The following is a 14830-nucleotide window of genomic DNA, read 5'->3' on the forward strand; positions in this document are numbered from 1 at the left end:
AGTGCAACCAAACAAATAAATAAATAAATACTTAAACACTTAAGACCTCTTTCCAGGTAAGTTCATATATATCCACAAATCTTTAAAAGCTATATAGAAATATATACAATTATCTCAGCAGTCCCCTGCTAGGCATGTAGGTCATTTTCAAAACCTTCTAAATATAGCACTGTAGTAGCTCATGAAAGTACCTGCAGGCTAACAGAAGTGGGGAAGAGTGTTGTTTCCAACCCCTCTCCTATCTCAGTATATACTTCTTACTTGTAAAAGTACTAAATTATAAATAAAAGCCAAGTGAATTTATATTAAGTTTCCTTTCAGAAGCTGGAAAAAACTTCATATCCTCTCCTCTAGGATATCCCACACCAAGGTTAGGATTCACTCTCTGAGATGAACATCTCATAGAAAATTAGAAATTCTGGTATGCTTCCAAGTTTCTCCTAATTATTTGTGCCATGCCTCCCAATACAATCGGCTTTACGTTCCCTCATTCCTTACACTCCAGTTTTAAAAAAAGATTTCTACTCAAAAAGTATGAGAACCTTTGAGTTTTTATTTAAAACAGAATAATGCTTGATACTTTTTCTCTTTTTAACTGTAACTCTATTAAGGAGTTAATAATACCACCAGCTTATAAAATGCCTTCAAAATTAAAAAAGAATTTTAGTTCTCAATATGCACTTGTAATTTAACTCAGAAACTGCAACATTCGGTGCCATGAAGAGTAAAAGTCATAAAAGTTTTAAAGTTAAGTCTTCAGGGATATTCAGGTTAAAGCACTGTTCCAGGTACCACATACAGAGCAATCAACAAAACAAAGTTCCTGCCCTCTGTGGTAGGAAAAGACAGATGGTTAAGATAATTTTAGATAGAATTCTGAGTGCTACAAAGAAAGTAAAGAAGGCAAAGAGACAGGTTAATCAGAAGGCACCTGGTCAAGTATCTGAATGTAATGATTTAGTCAGCTATGCAAACACCTAGGGGAAGAACATTCCAGGAAAAGGGACTAATAAGTACCAGAATATGCCTGTATTGGCCAAGGCATATCAAGGCCAGCGTGGCTAGAATAAATGAACATAAAAAAAGAGGCTTGAGAAGTATGCAGACATGAGTGTATGTAGAATCTTATAGGTCACGAAAAAAAGTTTCAATTTTATCCTAAATGAAATAGTATGCAATGCACATTTTTTAAGCAAGGGAACAGTGCCTTAACTTGTCAAACTTTAAAATTAGTCTGGCTGCTGTGTGGAAAAAGAACTTGACTACAGAGGAGAGCAAGAATGGAAGGAGGCAAGGAGATCAATTAGGGGCCACACAGATGACCATGGTACCTTGAATTAGGGTATAGCAAGGGAAATGGTAAATAAGAGGTAAATAAATGGTAAATAATTTAGAAAAGGTTTTGGAGGTAGATTTTGCTGATAAGACTTGAAATGCACAGTGGGGAAAAGTAAAGAATCAAGCTAATTTATAGGTTTTGATAGGGCCATCAACTGAGGTGAAAATGAGACCATCACACACAAATAGTTTAAAATAAAAAAGACTACAGTGCATGAAACACAGATGCAAATACATATTGAAAATCATGTCTTCCTATTATGAATCTAAAATACATGTTTGGTACACTGTAAATTTCATCTCTTCATAAAATGTCTATGATTAGACCTACATGCATAATGGTACAAACTGTGCAGAGAATTATTACAACCATTAAACTATAAATATGGAAGATGGACACTACCTCTAGCAAATGAAATCGTGTAGCTCAGCAGCACTATAGCAAGTGGTTCGACATACTCACCATTTTACAGAAATGACTGTCAGGGTGGTCCAGGTAATTCAGGAATTATGTAAGTTGGAAGTGTGCAAGACTTTAGAGGAAGCAGCAATCACTATGAGATGGTATGTGTCACTGAATCATCGTGGAAATAAATGGCAGCTCAGTAACAAGTTAACTCTAGTTCTTATAATTCGTACTAGTTCAGTAGAGACCTTGAAGCGTCCATTATTACTCTAAGTTTACGATGAAAAGACATTTTAACAGTTGCCACTTAATAGATGTGGACTTTGTGTGGGTAGCATGTGTGAGATAAAAACACGCTGAGTCTTGTCTATCTACAATACAGACACATATATGTATATGTATATTAGCACTTAACAGTTGGGAAGGGTCAAGTATTCAACAATGGGCCTATCAGCTGGAAATGATTGGAGGTAGGTTTTATTCCTTTTTACTCATCTGTATTTTGCTATTTTTCTACATTAAATTTGCATCATTTGACCAGTAAAAACTAAGTTAATAGATGCATGTGAAATGACCCTGAAACCTTGGTATAACATCAGTATGTATGAAGCATAAGGACAAAATGTGCATGAGGCAAAGCCATGTCCACAATGGCAAAAGAATCCAAGTATTTCTGAGGCAGAAATGTCCACACAAAGGATCACTATGTTCTAAGGTATGAAACTGTTCTTAAAGTACTATGTTAGAAAAATAAAGGATCGTACTTTATCCCTTACAATTTAAAAATTATACTGGAGACTTCCCTGGTGGCGCAGTGGTTAAGAATCTGCCTGCCAATGCAGGGGACACGGGTTTGAGCCCTGGTCCGGGAAGATCCCACATGCCACGGAGCACCGAGGCCCATGCACCACAACTACTGAGCCTGTGCTCTAGAGCCCACGTGCCACAACTACTGAGCCCACGTGCCACAACTAGTGAAGCCTGCGTGCCTAGAGCCCGTGCTCCACAACAAGAGAAGCCACCACAATGAGAAGCTGGTGCACCACAACAAAGACCCAAAACAGCCATAAATAAATAAATAAATTTATATTAATTAATTAATTTAAAAAACTGTGCTGGCAAGGGGTATACATTACTTAAATACTGTTATTTTCCTTTTACCTGTTTTCTCTCTTTTGGATTAAGCAATAAGTACCGAGGATCAAAAACTATCTTGTGTAACTCCTTCTCCCATGTTGAAAAAGCAGACACCTTTAAAATAAAAAAATGTATTGCCTCATAATTAAGTTGGCTCTAAAAACAGAAAGGTCATATAATTTTGCTTGAAATCTACAGGACATCTGCTTAAAAAGGACACATAATAAAAGCCATACTGCCGTTTCCATCACTAATAAATGACAAGCAGTGGGAGGCTAGCAATAGCACACTTCCACACTAATTGGCTCTGAACATTTCTATATTATACAGAAATAACAAACACTTAATTACTCATTAAAATAACCACTACTGTGTGACATTTTAAAAATCAGTACATCAGAAAAAGCCTTGAAGATCTGCATTTTGATTTCCCAAGCTTGCTCCAACCTTGTGAACAATGTTGGGATTTAAAGTTGAACAATTTTACTTACTCAAATGAATCTGTGAATATAAACAAGAGGTTGAAATCCCTTCTCAATTAAGCTTCATTAACAGTAATATCATAAAGTACCAGTTCTCCTTTAACCAAAAGCCATTCTGTAGATATTAAAAGAATCACATATACCTTACCTATTCCGTGTAGTCCGCCATTCTGTAATGTTAATATTCGTCTTATATTACTCACCAAAATTTAATGACCCAATAAATGTTAAATGTTATTTGTACTTAAAAGGACAGTAAAATGGCATCTAGTTAAACATGATATCATTAGCCAGGAAAAAGGCTGTTTGAAAGAGTACAGTGATTTGACAGGCTTCCCTTATCCGCCCCCCACAACATGAGCACTAACCTTAGATTTGACCTTTTAGCAAGACATATTTATATTACTTATACAAAACAGAAATATCTCCCCCAAAGATTGTTTTCTGACCCCTCTCTCTAGCAGCATGTCCTTGAACTGCTTCATTCGGGCCTCCAGAGGGACAATGGCCCTTTCTCGGGCAGCTTTAATTTCAGCTTCCATGGCAGCTTCTTTCTCTGAATCAATGTCTTTATTATCGTCTCTCCTATAAAAAAGAAAATATAGGCATCAACTGACAAAATATTAATAAGGAATCTTATTAAAATCTTAAGATCACTGGAATATCCAAGACTCACTACTGAGCAGCATATTTTTGGCAAAAAAGAATTATATTGAGGGTTTCAAATAAACTCTAAGGGATAAGCAACTTTCACTAAAATAATAAAGTTACAATGAGCTTCTAATGATGTTACAGTGGCTGCATTGTTAGGAATGAAAAATACCTTTAATGTGCTGTCTCTCCCTGACACTAGCTGATACACAAAATGAACTACCTTACTTAAAAACAAAAAACTTATCTAATATTGCATTAAAACTCTATGTGTTAGAATCAAACAGCACAGAATATAATTTTTAGTTCTTGAAATGGTATAGGAAAAACAGTATTTTCCAAAATGTTTTACATTATAAATGCATACAATTTTTAATCTAATAAAAATTGGTATAAGTCTTAGTAATCTCAAATATTTATTTTGAAAATAAAATGAAAATATCTGCAAACCTGGCCAAGTGGATATGTGAGATATATACCTTACCTACCTGACATTTTTTTTACTCACTTTCTGGGTGATAAGATGAGATTTAAGTTGAAGGACAGGTCCCAGAGAGCAACATAGGCCCCGGAGTAGTTAGGTGGAATTAGAACTGTTCATCAAGGACTAAACTACTTCTTGTTTCTCCAAAAATGCACCTCAGGGCTAAGGGCAACCCTGCTGCTGTACGGTACTCAAGTGAGATTGTAAACATGAAATTGAGTCAACTCTCAAACCTCTGCCCTATGAAGAAGCACCATTCATGTGAATAATCAAAAAAAGTAATTCAGTAACGTTCAGGTGTGTTTAAGCAGATCTTCCTTCTTAAATTCGATCTGCTAAGTATAAAAATAAAATTGGTTCATATTTCCTGCATAAACTTGAGAGAATTAGGAAAACAGAACATCAGGAAATTCAAAAGCATGCTATATAGGAAAATGAAGGTAGCCCAGGAGATGATTGGAACTAATAAGGCCAGCCCACAAATACAGTGAGAGGTAACTGGCAATTTAGGGAATGAATCAAAAATAGAAGATATAGTCCGTGACCTGCAGGAACTTAGCGAGATAGTCTGTGACCTAAGATATGCACAAAACAAACAGGTAAAAGCAATTTGCCAAACAATATACCCTCTTATAATAATTCATTTAAAAACTATTTAAATAAAGAGTTAAAAGACATCCAAGAAATACAACTAATGAAAACAAATAACCTTTATAGAATTATACTAAATGAAAATGTCACAATACAAACTATCACTATCTATCTCAATAAAAGAAATAAAGAAAAACTAAGCCAGGAAAAATAGGCTTTTAGCTTTGTACCTAAATAGAGAAGCTCGGGCAATCCACATAAAGGACTTCTTTGACATTCTCCTGATAAAAGCAGTTAAAAACCTTACAGAGTTGTCTATAAGAACAAACAATTAAAAACAACCTAAAAGTTTAACATTGTAGGAACATCCAAAATTATGGTACATAAACAGAATGAATACAGTCATTTATAATAATTAAGAAAACAAACATCTTATTCTACATTTTTTAAAAAAAGAACACAAATTCAGTTGATTACAACCAATAAAAATACTTATACATTTGGACAAGAACTAAAAAAGTCAACTGTAAAAATTCAAACAGCTGTTGTTACTGTGGTCAATTATGAGTGACTCTTTAATATCTTACTTTCTTTAACATTGTTGCCAATAAAGAAAATTCTTTAAAAAAGAACCACCCTTGACAGGGGTTGTCTTACTGATTTCTTTGCCGTAATTTGGCTGCATTCAATCTGTCCTTTTCAGATAAGGACTATGATAAACCAGTCCATAGTAACGTCTTCAAACTTTCCTTTTTGCTGCTAAATAATGGGCCCATGCCTCCCCGGCCCATACACAAACACCTTCTACCCCACCCTTTCACCCCCCATAGTTAGTAACATTCATTTTACCAAGCACTGGTCAAGCTAATACTTCCACTTATACCACTCTCTTTCTCTCGGAGCACTTTCTAATAAGCTGATAGGTTCCCTCCAAGTAATGACCACGGACACAAGGACTAGTGAAGTGACCAGTATATAAAAAGAGAGAGAAATCTGGGTTTACATTTATCAGATTTTTGGAATGGTGTCTGTTGGGGTCTACATTAAGGAGGTAACATTTTTATAAAATTCAGGCATAATGAATGTCTGAAAATAATTTATCAACTAACTCCTAAAATGTCATTTGACTTCATAATACATATTTAAATAACCAAATCTTTTGCACATCTAGCAACAGAAGGGACACCATTTCTACATCCTGAAGCAAAGCTTTTTAATAACAGGCCTAAAGAGAGCAATCGTGGCTTCTATCTCCTAACACACACATTACCTGTCCCAATCATGAACTGACTGCGCCTAATCACAGCTTTTAAAAGGTAAAAATCTACCTAAATTACATAAACAGCAAGTATTACTTACTTCCGTTTTTTGGCTTTAACAGGTTCATCTTCATTCATTTCTTCCATTAATTCTTGTTCTTCTTTAACTATAAGAAAATTTAATTAAACTATCAGAATAAAAATAAGCAAGCAGGGGCTTCCCTGGTGGCGCAGTGGTTGAGAGTCCACCTGCCGATGCAGGGGACACGGGTTCGTGCCCTGGTCCAGGAGGATCCCATATGCTACGGAGCGGCTGGGCCCGTGAGCCATGGCCGCTGAGCCTGTGTGTCCAGAGCCTGTGCTCCACAACAGGAGAGGCCACAGCAGTGAGAGGCCCGCGTACCGCAAAAAATAAGATAAAGTAAGTAAGCAAAAATTTAAATATTTAGGTATGAATCCTTCCACTAACCACTACTGGAACACTGGTGTTAGCAGCATTTTTTTAAAGCTGCAACTTATAGTTCACTCACTTGCGCTCATAGAGAACTGCCACTTTTGGATGGACAGCATTGTCGGGGTTGGGTGCCCTGGCAAAAAAAAAACATTTCAAATATTATGAATAGTTACATGCACATGGTACACAATCTTTTCTTTTAAAAAATTACTGTTTATATATCTATCTCATAACACTTCTTTATAAAACATTAAACAAAGCATGATAATTCTAAACCTCCTCTATTCATCTTCCCTTTACATTAAATCTTTGATTCATTTTGAAATCTTTATTAACACATGTATTTATCAAATAAATGAATCAAATTCTTGTGTCTTCTGCACCGGGTAGATGAAGTTTCACTAATTTGGAAATCACTAGTAAGCAGAAAATGTTAGTACCACGTATACATAATCTACGAAGATTTCTCAATTATTATTAAATGACATACCAGGATTTATTTCAATTGAATTATTAAATGATTCATTTATCATGCTTCTATACTACACAAGGGGGTTCTTTAAAAACACAACCATATCAATACAATGGCAAATTACCAATAAAACACATGCAATAAAAATATGTACAAATATTCCTATTTATTATATATCATATATACTGAAATGCTATCTGAACATAAAGTAGATTAAAAGATTATCCCTTAATAAGGTGCAGGAGTCTCCCTAGTCTCAGGAATAAGGCTTACCTTCCCTAAATTTCATCAAGTTTAAAAGACCTTTGCATTTTTATTTTACAAAACTTTAGTAAACTTTATTTTAAAAATACTCTGTACAGTTTGATTATTTCAAAATATATATTACTAATCACAAAAGGTGCTAAAAGGCTCACTGAGGAGCATTTTAATAAGCATGGAGCAGGCATGAGCAGTACCTACATATCTTGGACTGACAACCCTGAAAAGGACAAGAAGTTAAAAAAATATATATATAATATTTTACAAAACATAATTTTACCCAAATTCTCTATTTTTTAAATTACTGAACTCAACCTAGAAAAGCAGTCTATTTTCCATTTCTCAAATATTCCTTTTCTTATATTCCTTGAAAACAGAGAGGATTTCTAAATTGCCTCACACTTTCCATAAAAATATTAAAAGAATATTAAAATTAGAGGTAACTCCTAATTTAAAACTTACTTAGTTTCTTCACTTCTTCCATTCCTTTTTTATGAGGGGGCTCCTGAATAATTTTGTCAACATCCGCCCTTCCAATCAGATCATCAGGTCGGTCCCACATAGAAAGACGGGTGGTAGGATTATAAAAGAAGACCCTCTCATCACCAGTCCAAACAACACACCTATGAATTGATTCAAACATTATTTTCTTATGTTATGGAACATTATTTTATAGTTAGGTCTTTTACTACCATCCAACCAAAAGGGGAGGAGGTGGTGGGGAAGAACACACTCGTATTATTACTTATAGAGAGCAAAATATGATTTTTAGAACAGAACAGAGCTGACTGGCTATGGGTAAAATAGCAGCTCAACATACTTATGGAGAAAACCAGGAAAAGCAAAGCAATTTGTTATCAGAATTTAGAGTGCTCAGGAACTTAAGTCTGGCACACTCAATTTTAACCTATCACAAAAGATGAATTTACTAGCAAAAAATAATGCTATTAAGCAGTTCTGAAGCTAAAGAACAGACCATGGCACCCTACGTATTACATAATACTTCTTAATGTTTCTTACCAAACCAGATTACAAACTCAAATCAATCATTTATGAAGGCTTTAATATCTGACTATATCAAATATTAAAAAATAAAGAGAAGTCCCTATCGTGCTATGGCACTGTAGCCCACTACAGCCCACTGTTCCTATTAATTACAACTAGAAACTCAGCAACAACATAGAAAAAACAAGTACATGAGAACTCTATAAGGTTTTTTTAAAAAAACAGACATATGGAGTGAAAATTTAGAGAAGCAAGGGTATAAATTTCGCCTCCTCTCTCAAACCTCTGCCCTGAGGTGGCCCCTAGTTGCACAGTGATAGTAGCACAGGCAGCTAAAACTCTAAGAGAAACCAGGTCTTTATGACCAGATAATCAAAAGTTAATCCACAGCTGCCATCAAGGTGACCTAGATGTTGAAATTATCAAACAAAGCTTCTATTGTTGAAATATCAAAGACTTTACAGCAGCAGTTAGAAAAACAAAAACAAAGATAAGCAAAAACTTGAAATGAATGAAGACAGAAGTTCTCAGCAGAGAAACTGTGAAAAAAAAGAATGAAAAGTGTCTCAGAAACCTATGGGACTATATCAAAATGCCTAACAGGCACGTCTTTGGGATCCCAGAAGAAGAGACTATTGGGGCAGAAAAAATTTGAAGACAAAATGGCTCCCAAAAATCTCCAAATTTGGTAAAAGACATAAATACTAAGGAAGCTCAGTCAACCCCAAACAGGATAAACTTCCAGAAAATCATTTTTAGACACACATAATCAAACAGGTGAAAATCAAATAGAAAAATCCTTGATAGCAGCTAAGAAAAATATGGCACAAAACAAACAGGGAAACAAGTCCAATGATCGTGAATTAATTACCAGAAATCAGAGGCAAAAATACAGTAAAACAACATCCTTAAAGTTCTGGAAAAAGGAAATGCAAACCTAGAACTCCATATACAGCAAAAATATCCTTCAGGAACAAGGGAAAAGAAGACATTCCCCAATGAAGGGAAACTAAGAGATTTCATCTCCATCAGAATTGCCCTATAAGAAAGTTTTTCTGAAAGGAAATGATTCTTCAAAAAAAAAAAAAACAACCACCCCTGGATCTTTAGTAATGAAGGGAAAACAACAGAAATGGTAAATATCTAAGATATTTTTTCCTCTTAAGTTCTTCAAAATATGTATGAAAAATTACTCAAAACGAACCTATATGGTAGCAAGGTTTCCATCTTTTATGTGAAGTGGTACAATAATAACTCTAAGTAGGCTATATAATGGTTAGGTATGTATACTGTAATCCCTAGAACAACAAAAGTTAATGCAAAGAGATATCACCAGAAAGCCAACAGATAAATTATTAAATGGAATGTTGGAAAATGTTCAAATAATTCAAATGCAAGTAGTAAAAGGGGAACAGAGGAACAAAAATAAAGAAGACAGAAAAAATAATAGATCTAAATCCAACCAAAAGTTACATTCATGTGGTTGTTCTTTCTGTTTATTTTTCTCAGCCTTCTCAAATGTTTCTTCTTGTTCTTGACTATTACCAAGCAGAGCCTGTTCACCTTTTTACTATTTCTAATGTGGCTTTAATTTCTGTTATTATATTGTTATTTCTGATTTCATATTTCTCTTTCATTTATTTCATGAATTGCATCAGAATTGACAGTGAATAAAAACACAAGACACTACTATAAGCTGTCTTAAGAGACAAAGTTTAAACATAAAATCATAGAAAGGGTGAAAGTAAATGGATGGAAAAAGATGCACACAACATTAAGGCAGGCATGGCTATTTTAATAACAGATGAAGACAAAGGGTATTATGAGATAAATAGGGTCATTTCATAATGATAAAAAAAAGACAATCAGGAACACATAACAACTGTAAAATGTATATAAGCCTATTTAGAGAGCTTAAAAATAGATGAGGGGCTTCCCTGGTGGCCCAGTGGTTGAGAGTTTGCCTGCCGATGTAGGGGACACGGGTTCGTGCCCCGGTGTGGGGGGATCCCACATGCCGCGGAGCGCCTGGGCCTGTGAGCCATGGCCGCTGAGCCTGCGCGTCCGGAGCCTGTGCTCCGCAACGGCAGAGGCCACAACAGTGAGGCCCGCGTACAGCAAAAAAAAAAAAAAAAAAAAAGATAGATGAAGAACGGACCAGTTAGAGAGGAATACACAATCCCACTATTATAAAAGATTAACAGAACTCTCTCTCAACAACTGACAGACAAACCAAACCCCAAAACTAAGAGTACTAAAGGCCATCTGAACAATAAAAAAAAAAAGAGTGAATTTTGAAGTATCAAAACCAAAGAAAATGCATTCTTTGACCACAATTAAATCACTAACAGTGAAATACCTAGAAAAACCCCAAATTAAGGAAATGAAATGACAGACTTCTAAATAATACATGAGTCAAAGACAAAATCAAAAAGTAAATTTCATAATAGTAAGAACTGAATGGTAACGAAAATACAACATATCAAAATCTGTAGACTGGTGCTGAAGTAGTGCTTAAAAGGAAACTATGTTAAGCTTTAAATGATTATATTAGAAAAGAACTAATACTAATGACCTAAGAGGACATCATAAGAAGCTAGGAAAAGCATAAAGTAAACCCAAAGTAATTACAAAAAAGGAAATAAGAGCGGGAAAAGGGGGGAGGGGCCCAACCACCCCAAAGCTGGTGGTCTTTACGAAAGACCACAAAATTGGCAAACCTCTGGTTTGACTGATCCAAAAAAAAGAACACGTCACCACTATGTGGAAAGAAAAAGGCGTTATCACCACAGGTCATAGACATTAAAGGATATTAAGAGAATAATTAAGAACAAAGACATTTAAAGGATATTAAGAGGGGACTTCCCTGATGGTCCAGTGGTAAAGAATCTGCCTTCCAATGCAGGGGACACAAGATGATCCCTGGTCGGGGAACTAAGATCCCACATGCCGCAGGGCAACTGAGCCTGCATGGTGCAACTACAGAGAGGAAACCTGCTAGCCACAACTAGAGAGAAGCCCATGTGCCACAAGGAAGACCCAATGCAGCCATAAGAAAAAATAAAGTATTTTTAAAAATAAAGGATATTAAGAGAATAATGAGAACAAATTCAACCTAGACAAAATAAGCAAATTTCTTGAAAAACTTACCAAAGCTGACAGAAGAAACAACAAAAATAACTGAATAGTCCTATAACTATTAAAGAAATTTAATTTGTTATCAAAAACCTTCCCTCCCAAAAAAACTCTGATCCCAGATGGTTTACTTGTTAATTCTATAAAACCTTAAGGAAAAAGTACTATCATCTTACAAACTTTCAGTAAACAGAGGAATGGTAATCACCAATCACTACCCAACTCATTTTTATGAAACCAGCATAAGCCTAATACCAAAACCTAACAGAAACATTACAAAAGAAACTTACAGATCCATATCCCACAGGAGTATAGATGCAAAAATACTTAATCAAACATTAGGAAATCAAATCCAACAATATACTAAAAAGATTAATCTACCATGACAAGGTTTATTCCAGAAATGCAAAGCTAGTTTAACATTCAAAACTCAGTGTAATTCACCATATTAAAAGAATGAAGGAGAAAAACTCATTTTGAAAGATGCAGATTTATGATAAAAACAGTAGCAAATTAAAAAAGAAACCCTATAGCTAGTATTATATCTGATGTAAAAGACTGAATTTTCGGAATTCCCTGGTGGCGCAGTGGTTAAGAATCCGCCTGCCAATATGCAGGAGACACGGGTTTGAACCCTGGTCCGGGAAGATCCCACATGCCACGGAGCAACTAAGCCCGTGTGCCGCAACTACTGAGCCTGTGCTCTGGAGCTCGCGAGCCACAACTACTGAAGCCCGCGAGCCTACAGCCCATGCTCTGCAGCAAGAGAAGCCACCGCAATGAGAAGCACGTGCACCACAATGAAGAGTAGCCCCGCTCACCGCAACTAGAGAAAGCTCACGTGCAGCAACGAAGACCCAACACAGCCAAAAATAAATAAATTTATATTAAAATAAAATTTTAAAAAAGGTTGAATTTTCTCATTCTACATGGCGAATAAGGCAGGGATGTTCACCTCTTTTATTTAGCATTGCTCTGATATGATAGTCCTAGCAATAAGAAGAGAAAAATAAGTGGCATTAAAGATCAGAGAATAAGAAATAAATGAGCTCCCATCTGTGGGTGATACGATTATTTATGTAGAAAATCCCAGAGAATCTACAAAACAGTAATAAATGCATTTAGCAAGAGTCTAGTCTACAAAATTAATATATGAAACCATATCACATATAAATTTTATATTTTTATGAGGTCAAATTTATTTATCTTTTTATTTACAGCTTCTAGGTTGTGCCTTAGGAAGCACCCCATTCCTTCTCCAAAAATGCAACTACATGGTCCTAGTGTTTTTACAGTCCATCTGAATACATGAAAGATAACCACTTGTCCAAATTATCTTCCAAGTTCTGTCAATGAAGGAATGTACTATCAGTGTAAACTTAATTCCCTAATTTATTTTCTATTTCTTATAAGATGGGTAAGTGCTAACTCTAAGTTAAACGAATTGTTCAGCTAAGCAAGTATGCTATTTCATTTGGATAATCACACTTTATTAGTTTATTTTTTTTGATATCTTTAGATGTTGCTCTTCAAATTATTATTTCTTTAGAGATAAGAAGCTAAATGTAAAAAACATGAGGTTCCATGTTTTCCTTAACGATACTAGAATTCTTTTCCTGGTATTTCAGAGCATCAATCTGACTTTTTGTTGTTGTTGTTTTAAGAATAAAGAGAGGTCAAAATTAAAAGCATTTTATATTTCCTAGATCAGTAAGCTTTAGTTTCTGGTTCTAAGAGAGTTTTTAATGTTTTGACAAAAATTTTTAAGGTCATTGAGAACTGTAACTTTTTCCATTGCTTACTAAGATTGCATCACAAAGATTTAGCCTGCCATAAATTTTTTTTTTTTTTTTTTTTTTTTTTTGCGGTACGCGGGCCTCTCACTGCTGTGGCCTCTCCCGTTGCGGAGCACAGGCTCAATGGCCATGGCTCACGGGCCCAGCCGCTCCGCGGCATGTGGGATCCTCCTGGACCGGGGCACGAACCCATGTCCCCCGCATCGGCAGGCGGACGCTCAACCACTGCGCCACCAGGGAAGCCCCTGCCATAAATTTTTTACAGTCCCGTACAAAGTGCAAATTGAGGGCTGCCTGTATTTGCCATGTTTTATTTGTCTGTAATCTGTGTTGGGTTTTAACTTATGAAAAATTTATCTTTGAACTTATAGTATTTAAACTTTTGTATTTACCTATAGTGGCACAGGGACTTTATTTTTATTTACATATACATTTATATCAATCAACTGCTGCTTTTCTAGGGTTTCTTTTGTTTCCATAGTTTTTTACCCCCAATATTATGAAAAAATTGAAACATACAGAAATATCGAAAGAATGTTTCTAGAACAATGAACACTAGATACTGACCACCTAGATTTTACATTTAACATTTTATCATATATGCTTTATCACTTATCTATGCTTCCATCAATGCATCTGCCAGTCTTACTTTTCTTGATACATTAAAAAATGCAGATTATCAGTACACTTCACCCCTAATCACTTTATCATGCATATTATTAGCACAGGGTAGTTTTGCGACACAAGAATTCTTTGTCCATAGTGTTTCTATTAATGCTGAAATGTCCTGACAGCTTCTCACTCCACATTTACCGCTAATACCATTGGAGCTGTATTAGCACACCTAGGTATTTTGAAGCCAACATGAGTTAGTAGAATAGTACCTCCATCTCAAAGTAGTTATTGCTATTAATATGGATCAAACAGTGTTTCAGAAATTGGTATTGAAAATTTAGGCTTAGTTTTTTCCCAATAAAGTTAAACATCTAACAAGATTGCTTAAGTGTCTCAGGATGGTTCTAATGGAAATTCTTGAAGAGGACTCTGCACTGAATAATTGGATGAAAATGTATTACACTCACCCCCCCCCAACTCCTGCCTTTAAATTAATTATAAAGAAAAATCAAAACTAGAAGTATTTTGTATTCCCTAGGATCAGTAAGCCCTAGTTTTGGGTTGGATTCCATGACAAAAATAATTTCCACAAAAGATTTCACCTAGCAATAATGACTTTGATATCCATCTATATTGTTGAGTGCATCTATAGTTGTTCCTTTTTATTGCTGAGTAGCATGCCACAATTTGTTTATCCATATACCTGTTGATGCACATTTGGGGTGTTTCTAGTTTTCTATTTTT

The 14830-nt window shown here is 35.3% G+C and overlaps 1 protein-coding gene across 9 annotated transcripts in view; it reads right to left on the minus strand.

Annotated features, from left to right (window-relative positions):
* TCERG1 (transcription elongation regulator 1) overlaps positions 1 to 14830 on the minus strand; it is a 60820-nt gene that overhangs the window by 18796 nt on the left and 27194 nt on the right. For 7 of the 9 annotated variants that reach the window (XR_004349164.1, XR_004349163.1, XM_032626385.1 and 4 more), the window contains 5 exons: positions 7998 to 8158; positions 6879 to 6935; positions 6449 to 6515; positions 3813 to 3948; positions 2906 to 2995 (listed from right to left, as the gene is read on the minus strand). Coding sequence is in view for 7 of the 9 variants with exons in the window: in XM_032626385.1 (XP_032482276.1) it covers positions 2906 to 2995; positions 3813 to 3948; positions 6449 to 6515; positions 6879 to 6935; positions 7998 to 8158 (511 nt within the window). In the remaining 2 variants the exon portion in view is untranslated. Of the gene's footprint in view, positions 1 to 2905; positions 2996 to 3812; positions 3949 to 5319; positions 5371 to 6448; positions 6516 to 6878; positions 6936 to 7997; positions 8159 to 14830 lie in introns of all 9 variants that reach the window. The other 2 variants (XM_032626381.1, XM_032626384.1) reach the window with 1 other exon arrangement.

This window comes from Phocoena sinus, chromosome 3 (genome assembly GCF_008692025.1).
Source record: "Phocoena sinus isolate mPhoSin1 chromosome 3, mPhoSin1.pri, whole genome shotgun sequence".
NCBI classification, from domain to species: domain Eukaryota; kingdom Metazoa; phylum Chordata; class Mammalia; order Artiodactyla; family Phocoenidae; genus Phocoena; species Phocoena sinus.